Source organism: Apus apus, chromosome 11 (assembly GCF_020740795.1).
Source record: "Apus apus isolate bApuApu2 chromosome 11, bApuApu2.pri.cur, whole genome shotgun sequence".
In the NCBI taxonomy this organism is placed as follows: domain Eukaryota; kingdom Metazoa; phylum Chordata; class Aves; order Apodiformes; family Apodidae; genus Apus; species Apus apus.
The window spans coordinates 19,848,857-19,870,109 of record NC_067292.1 but is presented as its reverse complement, the minus strand read 5'-3'; the positions used below and the strand labels follow the sequence as shown (position 1 = coordinate 19,870,109).

Below are 21,253 nucleotides of genomic sequence, written 5' to 3'. Positions count from 1 at the left end.
ACCCCAACCCCGGAGACCCCAACCCCGGACACCCCAGCCCCTGTCACCCCCAGCCCGGGACACCCCAACCCGGACACCCCAGCCCGGACACCCCAACCCGGAGACCCCAACCCCGGACACCCCAACCCCGGAGACCCCCAACCCTGACACCCCAGCCCGGACACCCCAACCCGGAGACCCCAACACGGGACAGCCCAGCCCCAGACACCCCAACCCCGGAGACTCCAGCCCCTGTCACCCCCAGCCCAGAGACCCCAACCCCGGATAGCCCAGCCCTTGTCACCCCCAGCCCGGAACACCCCAACCCCGGACACCCCAGCCCGGGACACCCCCAGCCCCGGACAACTCAGCCCGGGACACCCCAACCCCGGAGACCCCAGCCCCGGACCCCCCAGCCCCGGACACCCCAACCCCGGACACCCCAACCCCGGACCCCCCAGCCCCGGACACCCCAGCCCCTGTCACCCTAACCCCAGACACCCCCAACCCCGGACACCCCAACCCCAGAGACCCCAACCTCGGACACCCCCAGCCCGGAAACCCCAGCCCTGTCACCCCCAGCCCCGGCTGCCTTGCCGACCCCAGCAGTGTCCCCAGCCCCCTTTGCACCCCCAGCCCCGGTGGTGTCACCAGTGCCGGTTCCATTGCCAGCCCAGCTGTGTCCCCAGCCCCGCTCGTGTGGCTGCCCTGCTGGTGTCTCTAGTCCCAGTCCCATCGCCAGCCCCTGCTGTGTCACCAGCCCCGGCTGCATCGCCAGTCCCAGTCGCATCTCCAAGCCCAGCTGCATCGTCATCGTAGTCCCACCACCTGCCCCAGTCCCACCACCAGTCCCGGTCCCACCACCAGCCCCAGTCCCACCACCAGCCCCGGTCCCACCACCAGCCCCAGTCCCACCACCAGTCCCAGTCTCACCACCAGTCCCAGTCCCACCACCAGCCCCAGTCCCACCCCCAGTCCCAGTCCCACCACCAGCCCCAGTCCCACCACCAGTCCCAGTCCCATTCCCACCACCTGCCCCAGTCTCACCACCAGTCCCAGTCCCACCACCAGTCCCATTCCCATCACCAGCCCCAGTCCCACCACCAGCCCCAGTCCCATCACCAGCCCCCATCCCACCACCAGTCCCAGTCCCATCACCAGCCCCAGTCCCACCACCAGTCCCAGTCCCATCACCAGCCCCAGTCCCATCACCAGCCCCCATCCCACCACCAGTCCTAGTCGTGTCACCAGCCCAGTCACATTGTCACCCTGGTCACTTGGCCATCCCCAGCCATGTCCCCAAGTCCCCACACACGGCCAGCCCTGGCTGCACTGCTGAGCACGTGGCTCTTCCCAAGCCCCATTCCCGGGGTGCCAGCAGGCAGCAGGTACCTGGGGTTTGGGGTCGTGCTGGCTCTGCCACCCTCCACACGAGGACAGGGCCACCTCAGCGCTCGGAAGCAAAGTGTTTATTACTTGATAAATCTGCTGCTGTTGAGCTGCTGTTGCCCGGGGAGCCTGGCTGCCTCACCCCTGCCCTGCCACCCCCGTGCCACCCCCGTGCCACCCCCCGTGTCCCCGCAGGTCACAGCCCTGCTCTCATCACAGGAGCTGCCCTCCTGTTGCAGAGGCTGCAGCACCACAGGCTCCACGGCCCCTGAAGGGCCAAACTTGTAATTGGTGAGTGGGATGTTAATGAGCTGGCAGCGCGGTTAATTGCCCCCCGCTGGCGGGCAGTGACAAGCCTCTGAAGTGTAAGGAATTGCCGTTCCTCAAGGGAGAACCCATGAAGGTGGAGGTGGGTGCCAGCCCACCCACCTGAGCTGCTGGTCTTGCTGCTTTGCCTTCCAAACTCATCTCCGGAGTCCTTTGCTCCCCTGCGTGGCAGCTCGTGGTGGCCACCAGCGTGGAGGGAAGCTGGTCCTCATTCCTTCCCGTTCTTTTTGGGCTCCTTGAGGACCTTCTGTCCAGCTAGGATCTTCCCCAACTTCCCTGTCTCCAGGCTGGATCTCCCCTGCCCTGGCTCCTCCAGCTCCTGCGGGCTCCCCAGCAGGATTTCATTGATGGAACTGAGGGTCAGGTTGCTGAAGACCATGTTCAGGTGGTCGATGCCTGGCAGCTCCTGGACATGCACCTTCTGCTTTTGCTGGCCACGCCACCGCTTGCACAGCTCCAGACTGCGCGTGTTGACCGAGTCGTCCCCGTCACCATAAACCATGTCCACGGGGTCCTCGTATGGGAAGTGCTCATCATATATGTAAGTCTCCACGGTGGGGTGGCCGGTGCCGTAGAGGCAATACGTGTCCACTCCAGGAGGAGGCAAGTCCTTCAGCAAGTCCTTCATGTCCTCCCACATGTACCAGCCGTCCTCCAAGTTGACGGCGGTGAAGAAGCGTTTGTAGTCCCGGTAGGTGTAATTGTAAGAGGGGGTGGAGATGAAAACGTGGGTCTCGGGCCAGGCCAGGCTCGTCGGGAACATCCAGGGGCTGGTGGTGGTCATGCGCTGCTCTTCACGCAGCTTGATGTTGGACATGAGCGGGATGCCGTGGTTGTCACCTGCCGGGGACACGGGGGCTGGTCAGAAGCAGCACCAAGAGGTACCGTGGGGAATGGTGCCCCTTGGGTGGCTGTGCTGGGCTCAGCAGTGACCCACAGCTGACTGGGGTATCGTTCCATTTCACACCTTCCCCTGCTTAGCCCTGCCCAGGACCATACGTCCTCTTCTCACCCCTCTGGTTGCAGATAGCCAGAGCAACCTTCCAAACTCTTCTCTCCACCATAACATAGAATCATAGACTGCTTTGGGTTGGAAAGGACCTTAAAGCTCACCTAGATCTAACTCCCCTGCATGGGCAGGGACACCTCCCACCAGCCCAGGCTGCTCCAAGCCCCATCCAACCTGCCCTTCAACACTGCCAGGGATGGGGCAGCCACAGCTTCCCTGGGCAGCCTGGGCCAGGCTCTCACCACCCTCACAGGGAAGAATTTCCTCCTCATGTCTAATTTGCTTCTGCCCCCAAGAAAAGAGGGCCTCTCCAGCTGCTAGGAGGGGCTGACTGTGAAGAAACCTGGACCTGTGATGGCCCTGACCAACCCAACCCTGGACTTGCCCTGCAACCCCAGCACCTCCACACCAGCCTGCAGGGACAGGAGCCTGATGATGGTGCTGATAATGGGTGGCCAACCTATGTGCATCCTGCAAGCCTGGGTGGTTTTGGTGTGTCTGGGGCCCTTGACCATGCAATGATCTCTGATAACCTTAAAAATGTCTCTGGCCCTTGGGGCAACCAAGAAAAAAACTACGAGGAGATGACTGAAGGGTGATGCAAGGGGCCAGATGTTAAAACCTTGAAGCACATGATTTTGATTCCATGTGGTTTTGGAGGCTCAGCTTGTGACTTGTAGATATTCTGGGCTGTCAGCATTGGGCAAGGGACTGTGGCCTTCTGGGCTGAGAAGACGCTAAAGAGGAACTGGGGGAAGGGAGGCTGAAGCCTGGAGACAGCCAAGCTTATGGGTGATGGGCTTTGAGGTGTGGGGAGGTCCAAGCAAGGGGTGCAGGGGGGTGTGGGTGTCCTTGGGTGGTGCCTCAGCTGCAGAAGGGCTGTGTGGTTTGGCGTGAAGGTCCAGCAACCTTCACAGCTGGAGGTGGTGCAGGTGCCTGGGCAGGTGGTGAGAAGAGGGTGAGCATGTCCCAAAGTCCTTCCCTGGCCCTGAGACTTTTGGCTGAGCCCTCTTCTTGGCCAGGGTGGGTGTTTTTTGGCTGTGAAGGAGCAACCCTAGCCCAGGAGCTGACCCTGGGTGGGGGGTCCTGCAGGCTGTCTGGTGAGAGCCAGTGTGGAGGAAGGGTGCAGGTGCACCTTTCTGGCAGCAGGTTTCCATACACACCAACCCACCAACCCCAATCGTGGACGCCAGAGCAAGCTCCAGGTCATGCCCTGAGAACATCCATGGTGCTTTCAGCACCTCAGGGAGCAGTGGCATCAACACCAGAGCACCAGCACTGCCTCCAGAGACCCCCTGGCCATCTGTCCCCCACCTCTTCTCCTCCCTCTCCCACCAACCACCCTTCCACTTCTGCCAGAGAGGAAGGAAGCGAAGAGGTGGCTGCACACCAGGAGTCACCCACCAGATGCCAGGATACGCAGGGGCTTGACAGACCCTCCCCAGGGGGCACCCAGGGAGATGAAGCCCCCAATGTACTGATCTTTCCAGGCTTGTGTCTGCTGCAGCAAGAAGTAGAGGACGTTGAGGTTGCCCATGCTGTGGGCGATGAGGAACACGGGGCGCTGGTACTCGTCGTGCATCTCCTCGATCAGGGCCTTCAGCTTCTGGAAGTATTCAGGCTGCTCCTCTGTGGACAAGAGGTGCACCAGCCCTTGGTCACCTCACCCATGGCCGCAGGGCTCCAGGGGTGGCCCTAGGAGCCCTGACCAGGGAGAGGTGTGGGTGCAGAGGCCACAAGTGCCATCACGCGTTGCCGTGAGAGCACCACGGATGGCCCAGCGCCCACCACCCTGGGCAGTCATCCCTGGCCCAGGGGTTCCCCCACACCAGGTGCCTCACCCAGCCCCTGAGAACCACCCCGTTCCCCTCCCTGCCTGGGTGGCCTGGCCACAAACTTACGGGGCCCGACCCTCCAGTCATAGGGGGCTGCCCGGACCGTCTTGTCCCTCACGTAGCCGTTGTTCACCAGGTTCTGCACCAGGGTGTGCATGTAGCCTAGGGGCAGAGAGAACGGGTGGGAATTAAGCCTGTGGTCTTCTCCTCTCGGTCTTTTTCCACCCTGGTCCTGGCCACGGCCACAATGTCCTCTGGTAAGCCCTGGGGCTTGGTGGCTCAGCCAGAGGTTGTGGCTTCTATGCATCAAGGCTGGGCTGGTCCCCGGTGGCACTTGGAGGGACTGTGTCCCCAGGGCCAACGTCCATCAGTCCCTGGTGACCTGGGCTCTCGGAAGAACCAGTCCTCAGCGGAGACATGGGGACGTCAGGGAGGGCACGGGGTCTCTGGACACCCCACACCTCTCCTCTTACCTGCCAGCTTGCTCTGGTCCAGATATTCCACGGAATAGGTCTTTCCGAAGCCGGGCACGCGGATGTGCACGCCCGGGGCGTTGGACATCTTCCGGGAGGTTCGGTTGTACACCACCCTGCGGGGACAGGCTGGGGACTAGGAGCAGAACCACCTCCCCAGGGGACGCGGTGGCAGCCTGGCCCTTGGCGGATGTTTCTGAAGCTGGTGCAGATTGGGTGTGTGTGTGGGGGGGTGTGTGTGAACTGGTGCCCAAGCTGGGGTCCCTGCCGACCACCCAGCACCTCGGGGTGGAAAGCGGTGACAGAGCAGCCCCCCCGGTCCTGCTGCCCCGGGCGGGGTGGTGGCACCTCCAGTAGGTGCTGAGGGCAGCCTGGTTGGCACGAGCACTTGGCGGGGACACGGGAAAGGGACGGGCGCTGGGAGCAGGAGGCAGCCAACTCTGTTCCCAAACAGTCCCGTGACGCTCCCGTGGTTTTCCATGTGTGCCAGGTGGTGGCCAAGGGGGGGGGGGGGGAGGAGAAGGGAGGGACATCCCTGGTAGGTCATTTACCCGGGAGCTCCCGGGGCGGGGACGAGCGGTACCTGGTGTTATCGATCCAGCAGTCGACTCCCACGGGCAGGAAGGTGTTGAGGTTGAGCCAGATGGTGAAATAATCCTCTGTCTTGCGGTAGCACATCCAGTTCACCACGTCCGGCTTGTCCAGCTTCGCTTCCAGCTGGTTCCCGAGACACCCGGGCACTGGCGGCCCAGAGAGGGACAGCAGAGGGACAGCTAGAGACCCGTCCCACCCGCTGCTCCCGGGGAGCAGCCTGCTCCGTGCGGCAGCCAGGGTGCTCGGAGCTGGGGTGAGTAGGGAGGTGGCACTGCCAACCCCTCCTGGGGACAACCCTGAGCTGCCTTTCCCAGGGGGTGACCCCCCAAGCTGCCACCATAGGATCATGGACTTGGTTTGGCTGGAAAAGACCTTTAAGATCATCAAGTCCAGCCCTTCCCCCAGTCCTGCCAAGGCCACCCCTGCCCCGTGTCCCTCAGCACCATCTCCAGGGCTTTGAAACCCCTCCAGGGATGGGGACTCCACCCTCTGCCCTGGGCAGCCTGGGCCTGACAACCCTTTGGGGAAGAAACTGTTCCCAAGATCCAACCTGAACCTCCCCTGGGCAACTTGAGGCCGTTTCCTCTTGCCCTATCACACGACACTTGGGAGAAGACACCAACCCTCTCCTCACTCCAACCTCTTGTCAGGTAGTTGTAGCCCCACCCCTGTCAACCCCACCAGCATGAAGCATCCCACAGGATTCCCCACTGCCTGCCTGGGTTTCCAGCCTCCTCTTTGCTGCATCCCAAGGGATGAAGGGGGTGGTGCCCAGGGCTGCCCAGTCCCACCAGCTCAGGGATACACAGAGTCCCCGGGGGAGGTGAAAATCACCCTGGTGCTGGCACCCAAAGGCCACACACTGTTTTCCTGAACTTTAAACCCTCCCTCCAGGCTGAGCAAGGTCTCTGGGGTGGTTGGATGGTGAGCAGAACCATATCCCATGGGAATTCAATGCCAACAGCAGGCATGGGAAACACGGCGGGGTTTTAAAAGAAGGTTCACGGGCTGCCATGTGCAACCTGGGCTCCCTGGGTGGAGGGTGACCATCACCGTGGAGCCTGGGCTGCCTCTGGGGTTCCTGGCAAGGATGGGACTCCCCACCCCGTGCCCCCCTGGCCCGTGTCCCTGTGCCACGGGGACCATTCCCAGCCGGTGTGCAGAAGCTGAGGGCTGGCTCGAGGGTGAGGACAAGAGGTGCTGGGCCTGCAGGGGACAGTGGCTGTGGTGGGATGGGACCACTGGGTGATGAATCCCACAGCCACAGTGGTCCTGGACTGGGGACAGCGTGGACCTTCTGCAGGCACTGACAGCTCCATGTCCCACATAAGGAGCTCCCCTCAAGGAGAAGCTTTGTGGTCTGAGGTCCCTCTAGATGCTGGGCTGTGCTGTGGCCGAGGCTGCAGCCTCCAAAAGCCTCATCCCAGGCAAGAGGTGATGAGGAGCTGGTGTTTGACTCCCTCAACCTGATCCACGGCTCCCCCACCTTTGTAGCATCTCCCCAGGGACACAGGGAGGGTCACAGAACCACAGAGTGGTCGGGGCTGGAAGGAACCTCTGGAGATCATCTATTCCCACTCCCCTGCAAGAGCAGGATCCCCTAGAGCAGGGTCTAATCCTGCCTTCCAAGCACCTGCTTGGGGACCAGGCTACCCAAGTGGACCTCAGGGTAGGAGAGCCCAGGCAGGGAGGACCTTTCCAGCCAGCAAGAAGAGCAGGATCAGGAGCTGCTCTGCTGGCACCTGAGGATGCAGAACCAGCACCCCTGCCCCCGGCACGCAGCCCTGAGCTCTGCCCCCCCTTCCAGGGAACATTAGGTAATTATTAAGGGAGTTCCTGTGGGGGCAGAGGGGTTATCGATGGTCCCAAGGGCACTGGGGGTTCTGGGACACCCGGCCCAGGGGGATGGGCTCCCTGAGGATGCCGAGAGGCACGTGGAGCTGGGGGACCCGGCTGGGTGCTGGGACAGGGGCTGGGGGCATGGGGAGATGCTCTGACCCTCACAAACCAGCCTGAGAAGAGGCACCTGGTGACAGCCACTGTGTCTCCTGGCCACTAGCAGCACCTGTCCCAGGGCACCGAGGCTCCAGACACTGTCCCCTCTGATGGGAAGGGAGTTTGTGGCTCAGCCCTGGGCGTTGCAACAGGGACCTTCTGCTTTTTCTCTTCTCTTTTTGGAGGGGAAACTCAGATAAAGGAGAAAAACCCCAATGCTGCACAGCAGAATCACAGCAAGACCCCAGCTCAGGTCCCTGGTGGTGGCATGGGGACAAGGGACAGCAGAGCCGTGCAGGATGGAGATAGCACCTGCTCCCACCCCCCCAAGGGGATGCCCCAACTTCTCCTTCCCCCCTCCCCAGCAGATCCTGCTTTCTTCTACACCAGCCTGGGCAGGGTGGGCATGAGGTGGGATGTGGGATCATGGAGCCACAGAGGGTGACCTCCCTGTAGAATCACAGAATCATGGAACATGGAATGGTTTGGGTTGGAAGGGACCTTAAAGATCATCCAGATCCAACCCCCTGCATGGGCAGGGACACCTCCCACCAGCCCAGGCTGCTCCAAGCCCCATCCAACCTGCCCTTCAACACTGCCAGGGATGGGGCAGCCACAGCTTCCCTGGGCAACCTGGGCCAGGCTCTCACCACCCTCACACTAAAATCTCCACGGAGCTGCAGCAGACACGGGGTGGGCTTAGGGGGACCAAGGGGTGGTGGGTGGCCCATGGCACTGATGGCAGCAGAGGACACCAGAGGATGTGCTGCAGCACCCCCTGAACTGAGCAAGCTCTAAACCCCCTTCTGGTCCAGCCATGAGATCTTGGAGCCCCGTTTGCTTTCTGGGGTGCCCGGCCTGCACCCCCAGCTCCAGCCAGCCCTGTGTCCCCAGCACGGCAGACAGGAGGGGACCCGGAGCCGTGTGTCACCCCCTCCTCTCCCCCCCTTGGTGGATCTAATTGCAAAGAGCCCCTGAGCAGTGCCAAGAGCCCCCAAGAGCCCCCCAATCCCCCCACCGGCTCCAGGAGGGCTGCGGGGGTCCCCGGGGTGTCCCCCCATCCCCCGGTGGGACCTTACCGAGCACCACGGGCGGCGTGCTGTTGGTCGGGGGAGCTTCTGGGGTGCTGGTGGGTGGGAAGAGGACATTGAAGAGCCAGAACTGGTTGCTGGGCTGCGGGAGCAGCCACAAGGCCAGCAAAGCCAGCCCGGCGCCGCGGCTCCCCATGGCAGAGCTCGCCCGGGATCCTCCCGGTCCCTCCGAGCAAAACAGCCTTTTATATCGGTGTGTGCGTGGGGCGGGGGGGGAGTGTGGTTTGTTTTTTAAGGCAGGTTCAGCCAAGAGGCAGCCGGGCTGCAGGGGAGGGCAGAGCGGCGAGGGGCTGGTCTCGCCGGGGAGGAGGGACGGGGCGGGCCTGGGTGGGGGGGGGGTTTGAGGGGGTTTGGGGGGGCTCCTCGCACCCCCGCGGCGCTGCTAGGGCTGCCAGCGCCGGTGCGGAGCGGTTTCCCGCAGCTCGGGTGCCTCCCGGCTGGGTGCGGGGGCTGCCACCCCCTTCCCGCTGCTCGGCGCCCCGGGGTCAGCCCGGAGCTGCCCTCCCTGCCGCGTCCCTTCCCGCTCCTGCCTCCTCCCTCCCTTCCTGCAAACCGCTGCCCTCCCTGCTCATTACCCTCCCCTCCCGTGCCCTGTCGGGTGGGCGCAGCACCTCTCCCCTCCTGCCGGGGCTGCCCGAGGGGGCCAGGCGGACCCCAGACCCCTGGGAGAAGCAAGACGTCGGGGCTGGGAGCGGCCGGGACACATCGGGGCAGCCGCAGGTGCCACACGGCAGCAGGACAGAGCCCCGACCCCAGTGCCACCCCCGGCACTGCCCCTGCCCGGGCTGCAGCACCCCCCGGCCCTGGCACCCCGCAGGTCTCGGTCACCACCGGCTGTGGGTCCCCTCGGGTGCCCCCTCGGTGCCAGCCCAAGCTGGGGGGAGCTGGATGTTCCCCCCCTGGGTCCTCCTCAAGCCATCCAGCCCCTGCCCAGGACTCGCCCCCCGCCCCGGGGCACAAGTAGGGAGCTGCTGGCAGGTCCCCAAGGACCTGCCCCAGGGGGAGGAAGAGGAAGGTGATGTCTCAGCTCCAGGAGGGTTGTTTTTTTGGTGGGTTTTGCAGTGCCTGCTCGGAAGGAGAGGGTTGCAAATCCACGTGAGGACACAGAAACGGGCTCCACGTGCCCACCAAGTCCCTTGGGAGACTCCATCCTCATGACACAGGCAGGCTCCTGGTGCACCCAAGCCCTGCTCTGCCCAAGGAAAGCCCTCCTAGCCTGAGAAGTGAGGGCTGAACACATGGACCTGGAGAGGAGGAGGTTGGATGCAGGGGGGGGGGGGGGTGTTCCGTAGCCCACCTCAGGGATCAGTGTCACCCTTGGGCTGAGCTCGGTGGCACCAGCAGCTTGTGGGGCTCAGGGGAGGAAGGATCTGGGGGTGCAGCTCCAGCGTGCTCTCCTTGGTGGACAAAAACCTGAGGACACTCCAGGAGTATGAACAGGAATCACAGGAAATCTGTGCTCACCCAGAGTCCTGCCCCATCCTCTGCTTACAGATCCTGCAGATCCAGCATCTTCTCTGGAGATGAGCTCTGGGGCAGAAAGCTTCAGCTTTCCTAGGGGAGGTTTTCCTTCCCAGGGGAGGTTTGCCTTCCAGCTTGGCCAGGACAGGCACAAAGAGCTCCAACGAAGTGGGTTAGCTTCAGAAAAGTCATACTGTCCTCCTAAAGGGAAGATGTCTTTTTCCTCACAGGCAAGGGCCAGGTGGGTTGGGTCTGCAGGACACTGGAAGGTTCCTCATGGAACAGAGGGGTCCTTTCCAGTACAACAGGGAGGAAGGGCAAGAGAAAAGGATGGGTGGCCTTTAGGAGCTGGTCTGAGCTGGTGGCTGCCTCCCAGACCATGTCTCTGCAAACCATCCGTCCTGCAGCCAGCTGAGGATCAGTCCCAGTGGGAGGCTGGTCCAGCCCATGGGACAATCCCAGTGCTGACCCTGGCAGCACCAGCAGCACAGCTGAGAGGGCTGAGGAGCTGGTGTTGGGTGCTGGGACAACTGAGTTCAAAGCCCACAGCTGCTGGCTTATCGTTTTCCTCACCCACAGCCTCCACCAGGCTCTTCTCCTCCTCCTTGTCACCCTGGCTTTTGGCTGTCCCCATGAGGACAAACCTGACATTTATGTGTCACCTCCATCCCAGTGGCCCCCTCCTGGCCTGAGGAAGGGGGTCCCAGGGCAGGGTCCTGGGGTGCTCCTGGTGGGATGATGTCTCCCCTGAGGTGGCCTGGCTGGAGCAGTGTGGGGGACTCCAAGGAGTCCCCAGGTTGTCCCACCAGTGCTGCAGTGTTGGGGGGTCCTCCCTGCCTGTCCTGAACCCCCCCAAAAATTCCCTCCAGGAGCCTGGATAGCTCAGCTGGGAGAGCATCAGACTTTTAATCTGAGGGTCCAGGGTTCAAGCCCCTGTTCAGGCGAAGAATTTATCCTTTAGGAGCCCGTGGGCAGGAGCAGCACCTCTTCCTGCTGGGGATAGTCCCTCCTGGAGCTGCTGAGGTGGGGATGGAGGAACGGACCTTCTCCCTTTCTCACTGAGAGGTGTTTAGGTGCCCTCACAGCCCATCCTCAGAGGTTGGATTCCTGCTGGGTCTGATTTTTCATGGAGATGATGAAGGGGCTGGAGCATCTCTCCTAGGAGGTAAGCCAGGCTCTTGTCAGTGGTGGCCAGTGCCATGACCAGAGGCCACAGGCACAAACTGGAGCACAGGAGGCTCCGTCTGACCATCAGGAGACACGTGTTCACTCGTGTGCACTGGCACAGGTCACTCAGGCAGCTGGTGGAGTCTCCATCCTTGGAGGCATTCCAAAGTTGGGTGGCCCTGGGCAACCAGCTCTGGATGGCCCTGCTCGAGCAGAGGATTGGACCAGGTGATCACCAGAGGTGTCTTCAGCAACAAAGGTCCTGTGATTCTGTGGCTTGTCACCTCAAACTCACTCCAGCCCTGTTGCCTCTCACTTCCAACTCATCTCCTCCAGATGGTTCATCTGCAAGCAGGGCTCCTGCTCCCCAGCTGGGTCCAGGTGGGACAGGTACTTCTGCTGCTGAAGGACAACTTCTCTACAGGCTGGTCTTCTTTCTGAGTGATCTTTAGGAGGGAAAAGGCTTTTCGAGCTTTCTCTGCACCCCCCCGGCTGCCGGCAGCTCTTTGCTGCGTTCAGCAGGGACTGAAGTGAGACCTGCCCCTTGGGTGGTGTCTTCTGAGCCGCCCGGGAGAGACTTCGCGGGGCTCAGGTGCAGTTTCCGACTCGAAGCCGCCGTGTGTTCTGCACAGCTGTCAGGAGAGGGCACCAGGACCACAGGGTGCCTCCATGCTCTGGAGGCAGCTGAAGGGGAAACTGCTTAGAGCACTTTCCGGAGCTGAAGCACCTCCTGGTGAGCCCAGAGATCTCCACCTGCCTCTTGGTGCCCACGGGACCTCTGGTTCCCAGACCCACAGCGAGTCAGGGTTGTCCCTCCATGCTGGATGGGCTTGACCTCTGCTGTGGAAGCATCCCTGGAGCTGCTGCAGCCGAAACCCCATTCCCAGGAGCCGGGAGTGCTTTCACCTTCCTTCTTCTCCGAGCGGTGGCTGTGGCAGGTCCTCCCTGCCTTGCCCTTGGCTCTCCTGAGCCTGGAGCAGCCACCTGCTGCCTCCTTCCCCTCCAGGTTGGCCACAGCATCTTCTGGTCCTCTTCTTGCAAAACCGGGTGGGCAAGCGGGGCGATCCCTTCTTAAACGCTCCGGCTTTGCCTGGAAAAAAGCAGCAGGAGCGCGTTCCCAGCAGGAAGCCCCTCTGGGGAGCCCCTGCCCGGCGCCTACAGGTCGGCAACCGCTGCAGGCTGAGTCTGGTGACTTGGAGGAGGGGAAAGGACCTCAGAGCTTTGTCACCTCCCTCCCAGGTCTGGGAGGGACAAGCCCCCACCCCCCTGGCACCTCCAGCCCGGCCTCCGGCTGCTCCAAGAGGTGAGCAAAACCCTTGCTGTGACTCGGATTCGAACCGAGGTTGCTGCGGCCACAACGCAGAGTACTGACCCCTGTACGATCACAGCCCGGCGCCGGGAGCCGGGGGACATCGCCGTCCTGTGCCCCTGCCCCGGCACCGGCCCCGGCCCCGGCCCCCCCGGCCGCACAGCCCTCCCGGCTTCCCCTGAGCGGCTGCAGAACGGGCTCGGGTGCTGCCCCTCGGGGGGCTGGAACGGGGCTGGGGTTGTGGGAAAGGCTGGGATGGCACCCTGGGGCCGGGAGGTGCTGCGGAGGGGATGCGGTGCCCTGGGGACATCCCCGCGGGGGAGGGGATCAGGGGGTGGTGCAGCAGAGCTGGAGCTGGGACGAGGTTCAGCTGCATCTGAGTTACACGAGAGGGGAGGAACTGAGGAGCTTTGTGGCATCCTCAGTGGGAGATGCAGCAAATGCCATAGAGTCACAGAATTGTTCTGGTTGGAAAAGACCTTTAAGATCACCCAGTCCAACTGTTCCCCCAGCCCTGCCAAGGCCACCACTGCCCCGTGTCCCTCAGCACCATCTGCAGGGCTTGGAAACCCCTCCAGGGATGGGGACATCACCCCTGCCCTGGGCAGCCTGGGCCAGGCCCTGACAACCCTTGCCAGGGAGAAACTGTTCCCAAGATCCAATCTAAACCTCTCCTGGCACAACCTGAGGCCTTCTCCTCTTGTCCCATCACTTGCCCCTTGGGAGAAGTGACCAATTGCCAAGTTGGGGCAATTCAGTTTAAAATACAAGTGGTACAAGGATCTCCATGGGGAGCTGAGTGATGCCTGGGGAAGACCCTGGGCACAGAGGTCCAGGTAAGCTGGCATGTCCCCAGGGCCCCTCACTCAGTGTCCCTGGGGTCCCACTGCCACCTCCCTGCCTGGCTGTGGTCCCTGCAGGGAAATCCTCCCCTGGTGACATTGCTGTGTCACAGGGAAGCCCGGGTCAGACAGGGTGGTTGGGCTGAGTCTCTTGGCTGGGCTCAGCCTTGGAGGGCTCCTTGGAGTCTTGTCCTCCAAGCTCCTATCTCCAGGGTTTGTGCTGGCACTGGGACCTTTCAGCCCTTGGTTTTCTTCCCAAACCAGCCATCCAGCTGCTTCTGTGACACTTTTAATCCTCCTGCCATCCCATTTTTGCCCTCTGGTAGCCCAGCTGATGGGTTGTATTGGTCAGAGCTCCCCACCCTTTCCTCCTCTAGGCCTGGTTTGGAGAAAATACCTGATTTTTGGTCCCTTTAGCTTCTTTACCACTGGATCTGCACCATGAATGGCTGGTACAAGATGGTCTGGGGTAGAAATTGGCCAAGAGAGATGGATCCAATGCCAGAAGGATCCTTGCTTCCTTCAGTCTCCATCAGGGCTTTCTCCTCCTTTGGGCACAGCAAAATGTCCTCACCTCTGGAGAGGACAGAGGGCCTGGAGTTGGCTCTCCCAGAGCTCTCCTGTCCCTGCCTGTCTCTCTTCTAGGCATGTTTGTGGGCTCCCAAACAGGGCCATCACAATGGTCCCATGTGCCCTTTGTCGGGACCACCCTGTGTACGTCCCACTCTGCTGAGGTGGGGACACAGTTGAGGGTCCCACGTTCTTCATCCCTGTGTTAAACACAACTTCTGAATTTGTTAGTGATGAAAGAAACACCTCCCTGTTACCCCCCCCAATTTTACACCTTCAAGAAGGTGCTTTGGTGGCTCCAGAGCTTCTTTGGCTGTTTCTGGCCCTGGCACAGGTTGGGCTCAGCTCTGGTGGAGCTGGAAGGACCTGGTGGGGGTGGGAGCTCCCTGCTCCATGTCCCACCACCTTCTTCCTCCCCATCTCTCCACGCCCCACAGGAGATGCAGCAGGTGAGCCCTGGTGCCCCCCAGCCCTGCATGGAGCTCCCATGGAGGTCTCTCACCCCACTCCATCAACCCTCTACTGAGTCCCAGAGCTCCCATGTGCATTTCTGCTCAGTCTGGAGCCCCGCAAGTCACAGGTGTCCCATGGAAATGTCCACAGCACCCAGAGCCCACCCTGGCTCCAGACAGGTTTGGAAGAGGAAGTGCAGCCACCCAGAAGAGAGGTGGAGACCAGATTTAATAGGAATGTAGTAGAGACGGAGCCCACAGGGCCTCCCACGCCCAGTAGGGCCCAGGGTGTCATTTACAGACTTCTCCATCATAATCACGTGTCCTTGGTTCTTCCAGGGGTCCAGGTACCTTTCCTTTGGATCCTGGAGAGTCATCTGCTGCCCAATGCTGTGGCATTAAGGAGAGACAGGTTGGTGGCACTGTGTGGGGAGCAGGGGCCAGAAAGGCTCCCTGCTTAGTTCCAGCTGGATATTATGGGATCTGCTCCTCCTAGTGTTTCCATGCTTCTTCTGGTGGGACACAAACCCCGGCATGCCAGGCAATGAGAAGGTCCCACGTGCAGGCAGTCAGCCTGGGGATCCCAGATTCCCAGACTGGTTTTGGTTGGAAGGGATTTTGAAGACCTTCTAGTCCTAACTCCCTGCCATGGGCAGGGGCACCTGCCACCAGACCAGGTTGCCCCATCCAATCTTGAACACTTCCAGGATGGGTTGGGCAAGGGAGGGGACTTTGGACCAAAGAGGCATCAACCCACAGGGTGAGAGGTCTCAGTGGCTAGGTAGAAAACCCTGGAGGAACCCTTTTCTCTTTGGGCACCCACAACTTTCTGGTCCTACCAAAGACCCTATCGAGGTGCCCAGGGTGCCCTCATTCCAGGTGCCAACCTCCCAAGCCCAGCCTGCTGCTCTCCCACAGGAGGTGCCCACCAGAGACCCCCTTCCCCTGGGTGGTCCTGCTTGTGGGGTGCAGGGCACCGCAGGGGGTGTGGAGACACCATCCACAGCTGCAGAGGTTTACCAGAAGAGATTCTTATTCTGGAGATTCCTCCACCGGTTCTTCTCTACTCTCCTGCTCCAGTCCTCCCGACGCATCTGGTAGGTCTCCAGGAGCTGCAGGATGTGGTTTGCCCGCACAGAAAGGTTGCTGCAACAGCGAGGGAAAGGGCTGACCCACCTTCTGGCTGAGGTCCTCCTGCTTCCCATGCCTCCAGCTTGGAGGCAACTTGGGGCTGCCCGGAGCAGGGTGTGGTTCAGGTCACGGGGAAGAAGAAGACCTTACCCAGCCCCAGCACTCAGGAGCTGACTCAGTTCCTCATGCCTTGGACAGCTCCTGTCAGCCAAGTTTCCCAGGCTGAGGCTGGCTCGTCTCCACAGCCCCTGCTGTCTCTCCATGCAAGCATCATCCAGGAAGGGAGCAGACCTCTCCTCTTTTGCAATCAGCGGCAGCTGTGAGGGTGGCCAAGCCTCTCTCAATGATTCCTGAGACCACCCGTCCTGCATTGGACCAGAAAATGATTTTTAGGAGGCTTCTCACCTCCCTCAAGTGCTCTGAACGTTCAGCAGCGGAAGCACCAGCAGCTGCAGGGTCTGTGCAGCCCCCCAGCAGGGGCTGCTCCACCTTCAGAAGCCCCCCTGAGATGAACACCCCAACATGGCCCTCTGGGTCAGGGGGACATCAGTTCCTCACTGGCCCCACACTCCCGTGTTGACATCACTCATGATGAGGTGAGGGGAGGGAAGAGCTGTTGTTCAGAGCAGGAAACAGGAGATGAAATCATGGAATCCCAGGCTGGTTTGGGTTGGAAGGGACCTTAAAGCTCACCTAGATCCAGCCCCCTGCACGGGCAGGGACACCTCCCACCAGCCCAGGTTGCTCCAAGCCCCATCCAACCTGCCCTTCAACACTTATAGAGATGGGGCAAATCCTCCAGAGAGGCTCAGGAGGTCAGAGCACATCACTGAACCACGAAGATGGCTCAGCTGGAGGAGATGGAGGCCCTGAAGGCACCAGCAGCCCTTTCCAGCATCCTCTGGGACCTCCACCCACCTCCCACTTCACCCCCAGCTGGAGCTGATCCAGATCCTGACCTGCAGACTGCTTTCCTGGTGTGACAGGGAGGTCCTCGATTCGTTTTTGAGCATGGGAAGTGTCGTTTCAGGTCTGACATGGTGACCTTCCTTGGTCCTGCTGGCCCGTTCCCCCACCAAGGAGCACTCCCGAATTCTTGGCAGAAAGCTGAAAAATACCCAAGTGGGTGAGTACAAGATGGGGCTGATCTCCACCTTCTGCTCACCAGTGTTGGCCTCTGCAGCAGACAGAGGTTCTTCTGGAGAATTAGGTGCTTTGGCTTCTTGGTTTCATGTCAACAGTGAAGGCAGGAAACCTCGAGTTGGGGCACTCACATGTGACACCCACATGTGGTCCCCAGCTTGAGGGAACAACGTGAACAACAGTGGCTTGTGCAGTTACCAGAGCCTGGAGGGACCAGGACCTTCCTCCTGCAAACTCCACTGTGGTGGCCACAGGCTCAAGGCTGTGGATTGGGGGCACCTTGTGCAGGAGGAGGGTTTTTGAGAGTGAGAAGCAAAGCTGGCAAGTAGTTGTCTCTGGCACTTCTCCTGTGCCAGAGAACTGCCTGCCCTGGCCACCAGCTTTGGAATTAAAGAAGAATCTTCCAGTTGACTAAATCTAAGGCAGGGAACAGTGAGCACAGACACTGCTCTGCCTTGCTGGGGGAGGAGGTTCTGAACTTCAGAGAATGTTTGGAGTTGGAAGGGGCCTTAAAGATCCTCCACTTCCAACCCCTGCATGGGCAGGGACACCTCCCACCAGACCTGGTTGCTCCAAGCCCCATCCAACCTGCCCTTCAACACCTCCAGGGATGGGGCAGCCAAAGATTCTCATTTTTCTTTGAAAAGCAGCATCATTTACACCGACATCAGAGGAGCTTCGTGGGCATTGAAAAGGAAGGAGAAAACCAGCCTCAGCTCCTGGAGTGATTCCTCACACAAGCATCAGTCACCACGACAAACCTGAGCACATCTTCAGAGACAACACCAACACTGTGTGCCAAGGGGACAGCTCACTCCAGAAACCCAAGAGCACAGGGTCACCCTCATCCATTGCTCCCTGAGCCTCACCTGCCAGGTGACTCTCTGTCTTTGTCTTTGTCTTTGTCTTTGTCTTTGTCTTTGTCTTTTTTGTCTTTGTCTTTCTTCCCCTTTCTCTTCTTCTGGCCAGATGACTTGGAGTGAGAAAGCTTTCCTTGAGAACGGAGATGTTCAGTAGAAGGACTCTCTGGAATGACACATGAGAAGACTCTTCAGAAAGTGCCTTTGGAGCTTTTTAACAGGAATGTTGAGCAGATCAGCTCCAGCATCTGAGAAAACAATCCAGTTCCTTGATAGAATCATGGAATGGTGAAGGTTGGAAGGGACCTTAAAGATCAGCAGTCTCCAACCCCCCTGCATGGGCAGGGACACCTCCCACCAGCCCAGGCTGCTCCAAGCCCCATCCAACCTGCCCTTCAACACTGCCAGGGATGGGGCAGCCACAGCTTCCCTGGGCAACCTGGGCCAGGCTCTCACCACCCTCACACTCAAGAATTTCCTCCTCATGTCTCACCTCAATCTCCCTCTTCCAGTTTTAATCCCTTCCCCCTTGTCCTCTCCCTCCCTGCCCTTGTCCCAGGTCCCTCCCCAGCTTTCCTGGAGCCCCTTCAGGCACTGGAAGCTGCTCTGAGGTCTCCCTGGAGCCTTCTCTTCTCCAGGCTGAACACGCCAACTCTCCCAGCCTGGCTCCAGAGCAGAGCTGCTCCAGCCCTTGGATCATCTCCATGACCTCCTCTGGACCATTTCTAACAGGTCCATGTCTTTTCTGTGCTTTTGATGCCATCACCTCAAAGAGGTCTGACTCTCCAGGAGGTCCCTGGCACAGCTTAGCAGCCTTTTAAATGTAATCTCCAGGCATTTTTTCTCCCCACACTCAAGTGCACAGGACCTGCAGGAGAGGTAGATCCCTCCACCTCTGGCAGCTCCAGACAGAGCTTCCTAAAATGAAGGAGCAGCTTGTGATGTTGAGCAGGGCCCAGAGCCCTGGGAAGAGTGTCCCTCAGCAGTACCAGCTGCCTTTTGCCATGTTGGGCTGCCAGGAGGTCTCCTTCCATAGCTGGTGACTATGGACAGCAAAGCACAAGAGATGCCAGCTTCCATCCCAAGCACCATGTGTTGGCTTTGGCTTCAACCTCCTACAGCTGAGGACTAAAGGAACACCCACAGACAAGCCTTCCTGTCCACTCCCCCCACCCTGGTCAGATATGACCCTACCATCAATCTCCATTTGCTCATCCCCTTCTTCCTTCTTCTCCTTCTTCTCTTCCTCCTCCTTGGTCTCGTCTTCTGTGACTTTCTCAATTTGCTTATCACCCATTTCTTCCTCCTTCATCTCCTCCTCTTTCCTCTTCCAGTCTCCTCTGGCCTTCAGAGGTGCTGTGAAGAGATATTTCCTGGCTGGTTTCTCAGGGGGAAGCATAAGAATGAACCTGGAAAGGAGAAGACACCAGATAAAAGAAAGGGCCACCACATTCCCGTTGCATCTTCCATTAACAGTGCAGACAGGAAGAGACTGGAAAAGGTCTATCAAGGCTTCAAAGAGTCCTTCAAAAGGTCTCTCAATTGCTTTCCACAGAGGAACATGCAATGTCCTTGAGAGCTCTTTTAGGACATGGAGTGACACAAGACCTCCATGGCTTTGGAGCTCATGAGACGTCCCATCAGTCTGCTCCAGGGGCTCCCAAGTCCTAACTCTGAAAAAGTTAGGACTCCTTCATTGAAGAGCATCTCTCATCTCTTCTTCCTGTCCACAGACCTGGAGAACAGACCACTCTTTCTTGCCCAGCTGGGCAAGGTTGGTTTGAATTCTAACCCTGCCTTGCAGCTCGCTTGCAGACCCTCTCACGCCCATGTCAGGGCATCTGTAGAGTACAACCACCACCCCCATGGCCATCAGGGACACTGCTGAGCAGCCCCACCTCAGATCAGAGCTCTGAGGAACCTCACTGAAGCACCAAAGCAGGAGAAATCACTCCTCCTGTCCCCATGGGACTCAGGGAGCAGCTATTTAGGGGACCCTCAAGTCTCACCCAAGCCATGGCTACCTCACAAATGTAGGACTTGGGTGATTCTGGTACCCACTCGGGGACACTCTATGGTGCCATCCACGTGCAGGGAATTCTGGGCCATTTCCATTTTGAAATTGCACCCAGAAGAAACCCTGTGGAAAACGTTGTCTTAGTTCCTCATCAAGGAGAAGCCAACGTACTGTGGCAACACGAAGACACCACGAGGACCTATGTGAAACTCAGGGCTTTCTCTTTTGGATATCACCAGATGTCTCCTCCCGGGGGTCTGAAACAGAGACAGAGATGTGGGAGAGCATGTCAGGGACATTTTTACCTTGCTTATGAAGTCTTTCACCTGCTCTGAGAAGACGTGGCCACCTGGCCATCCTACAACAAAGTTCTCTTTGGCTCACAGGAGTCCCTCAGCTCTTCAGGCAGAAGGTGCCCAGCTCAGAGGTGACAAGGAGCAGTAGCACTGCCACGTGTTGCCCCATGGGAGCTGCAGTTCCCCAGGTGCACAACAAGGATGTGGGGAACAGGATCTGATGTGTCCGTGTCCCAAACAGGGTCCAAGGAGTTGAATCCAAAGCAGTGAGATCATCCCATGGCTGCTCACGTGCAAGGAAACTAAAGCTGGCTTTCTGTGAGGGGTGAGGTAGGATGGGACACTTGGTCTTGGACTTCTTCTCTAGATAGTGTCCACTTTTGAACCATCAAAGCCTCACCATGATTCATTTCTAGGACAGACAGTGGGCTGGGCAGAGCCTTGATCTAACTCTTGATGATCCCTCCTGGATTCTACTGTCAGCTGGACCACTGTGTAGGACAGCAGGACACCACAGAGTTGGCACTGCTGTAGACCAGCACTGCCCCAGGGACCAAGAGGGCCCTCACAGGCCACTGGAAACCAGCTCAGTTGTCCTTTGACAGGTGTCCAGCAGGACAAGCTGTAGCACAGGGAAGGGGATCAACTTACACTGCGAAGGGCTTTCAGCAGCTTTCCAGTGTCATCCATAGTGAGGAGAAAGTCATCAAAAAACCTCATGGTGACTTCCCTGTTCCGTATGGAAAGGATGCCCATGGTCCTGAAGACAAAGTCCGTGTCCTGTCTTTTAGAGGTGGCCCGAAAGAACAATGTCACAGTCTCAAAGACACAACACTGCACCCTCGCATACGGCAGCTGGGTGCACACGGAGAGCTCCTCACACTTCAGAGGGACAATCGGTACATCAGCTGGAGGAGAAGGAGGAACCAAGTCACCAGCAGGACAGAGCAGGCTCCCAGAAGGTGTCAGCAGCTCCAGGCAGGATGTTGCTCTGGAGCAACCTGTTGGATCCCATGTCAGTGGCTGCCACTGTGTGGGAGGGCAGGGAGAAGGGTGCAGATCCCACAGCCAAGTCCATGGTGCTGGGCCACAAGTGTGCCCACACCCAGTGGGCTCCAACAAAGTCTGTGCCAGACCCATGGAGAAGCAATGGAGGAGGGAAACACAAGGACCACACAACAGCATGCTGGTGTCCTCCTTCCCCTCATACCCACATACCCACCTGCTGTTTCAGTCACATGGAAGATGGGGTGTAAGAGAAGAACCCTCCAAACACAGACCCAAGCTCTTCCTGCCCCACAGCCTCATCTGTG

At 59.7% G+C, this 21,253-nt stretch overlaps 1 protein-coding gene and 2 non-coding genes across 3 annotated transcripts; 1 reads left to right on the top strand and 2 right to left on the bottom strand.

Annotated features, from left to right (window-relative positions):
• Positions 1–1,433: 1,433 nt before the first annotated feature.
• Positions 1,434–8,897, bottom strand: LCAT (lecithin-cholesterol acyltransferase). The gene is made up of 6 exons (XM_051629380.1): positions 8,681–8,897; positions 5,596–5,752; positions 5,013–5,128; positions 4,606–4,701; positions 4,109–4,333; positions 1,434–2,535 (listed from the first exon to the last, which is right to left on the bottom strand). The coding sequence occupies exons 1-6, from the start codon at positions 8,826–8,828 to the stop codon at positions 1,904–1,906; spliced, it is 1,374 nt and encodes a 457-aa protein (XP_051485340.1). The 5' UTR covers positions 8,829–8,897; the 3' UTR covers positions 1,434–1,903.
• A 2,127-nt stretch (positions 8,898–11,024) lies between these two features.
• Positions 11,025–11,097, top strand: TRNAK-UUU (transfer RNA lysine (anticodon UUU)). The gene has a single exon. It is a non-coding gene; the product is annotated as a tRNA-Lys (tRNA).
• Positions 11,098–12,637: 1,540 nt separating this feature from the next.
• TRNAH-GUG (transfer RNA histidin (anticodon GUG)) lies at positions 12,638–12,709 on the bottom strand. The gene has a single exon. It is a non-coding gene; the product is annotated as a tRNA-His (tRNA).
• Between the last annotated feature and the right edge of the window lie 8,544 nt (positions 12,710–21,253).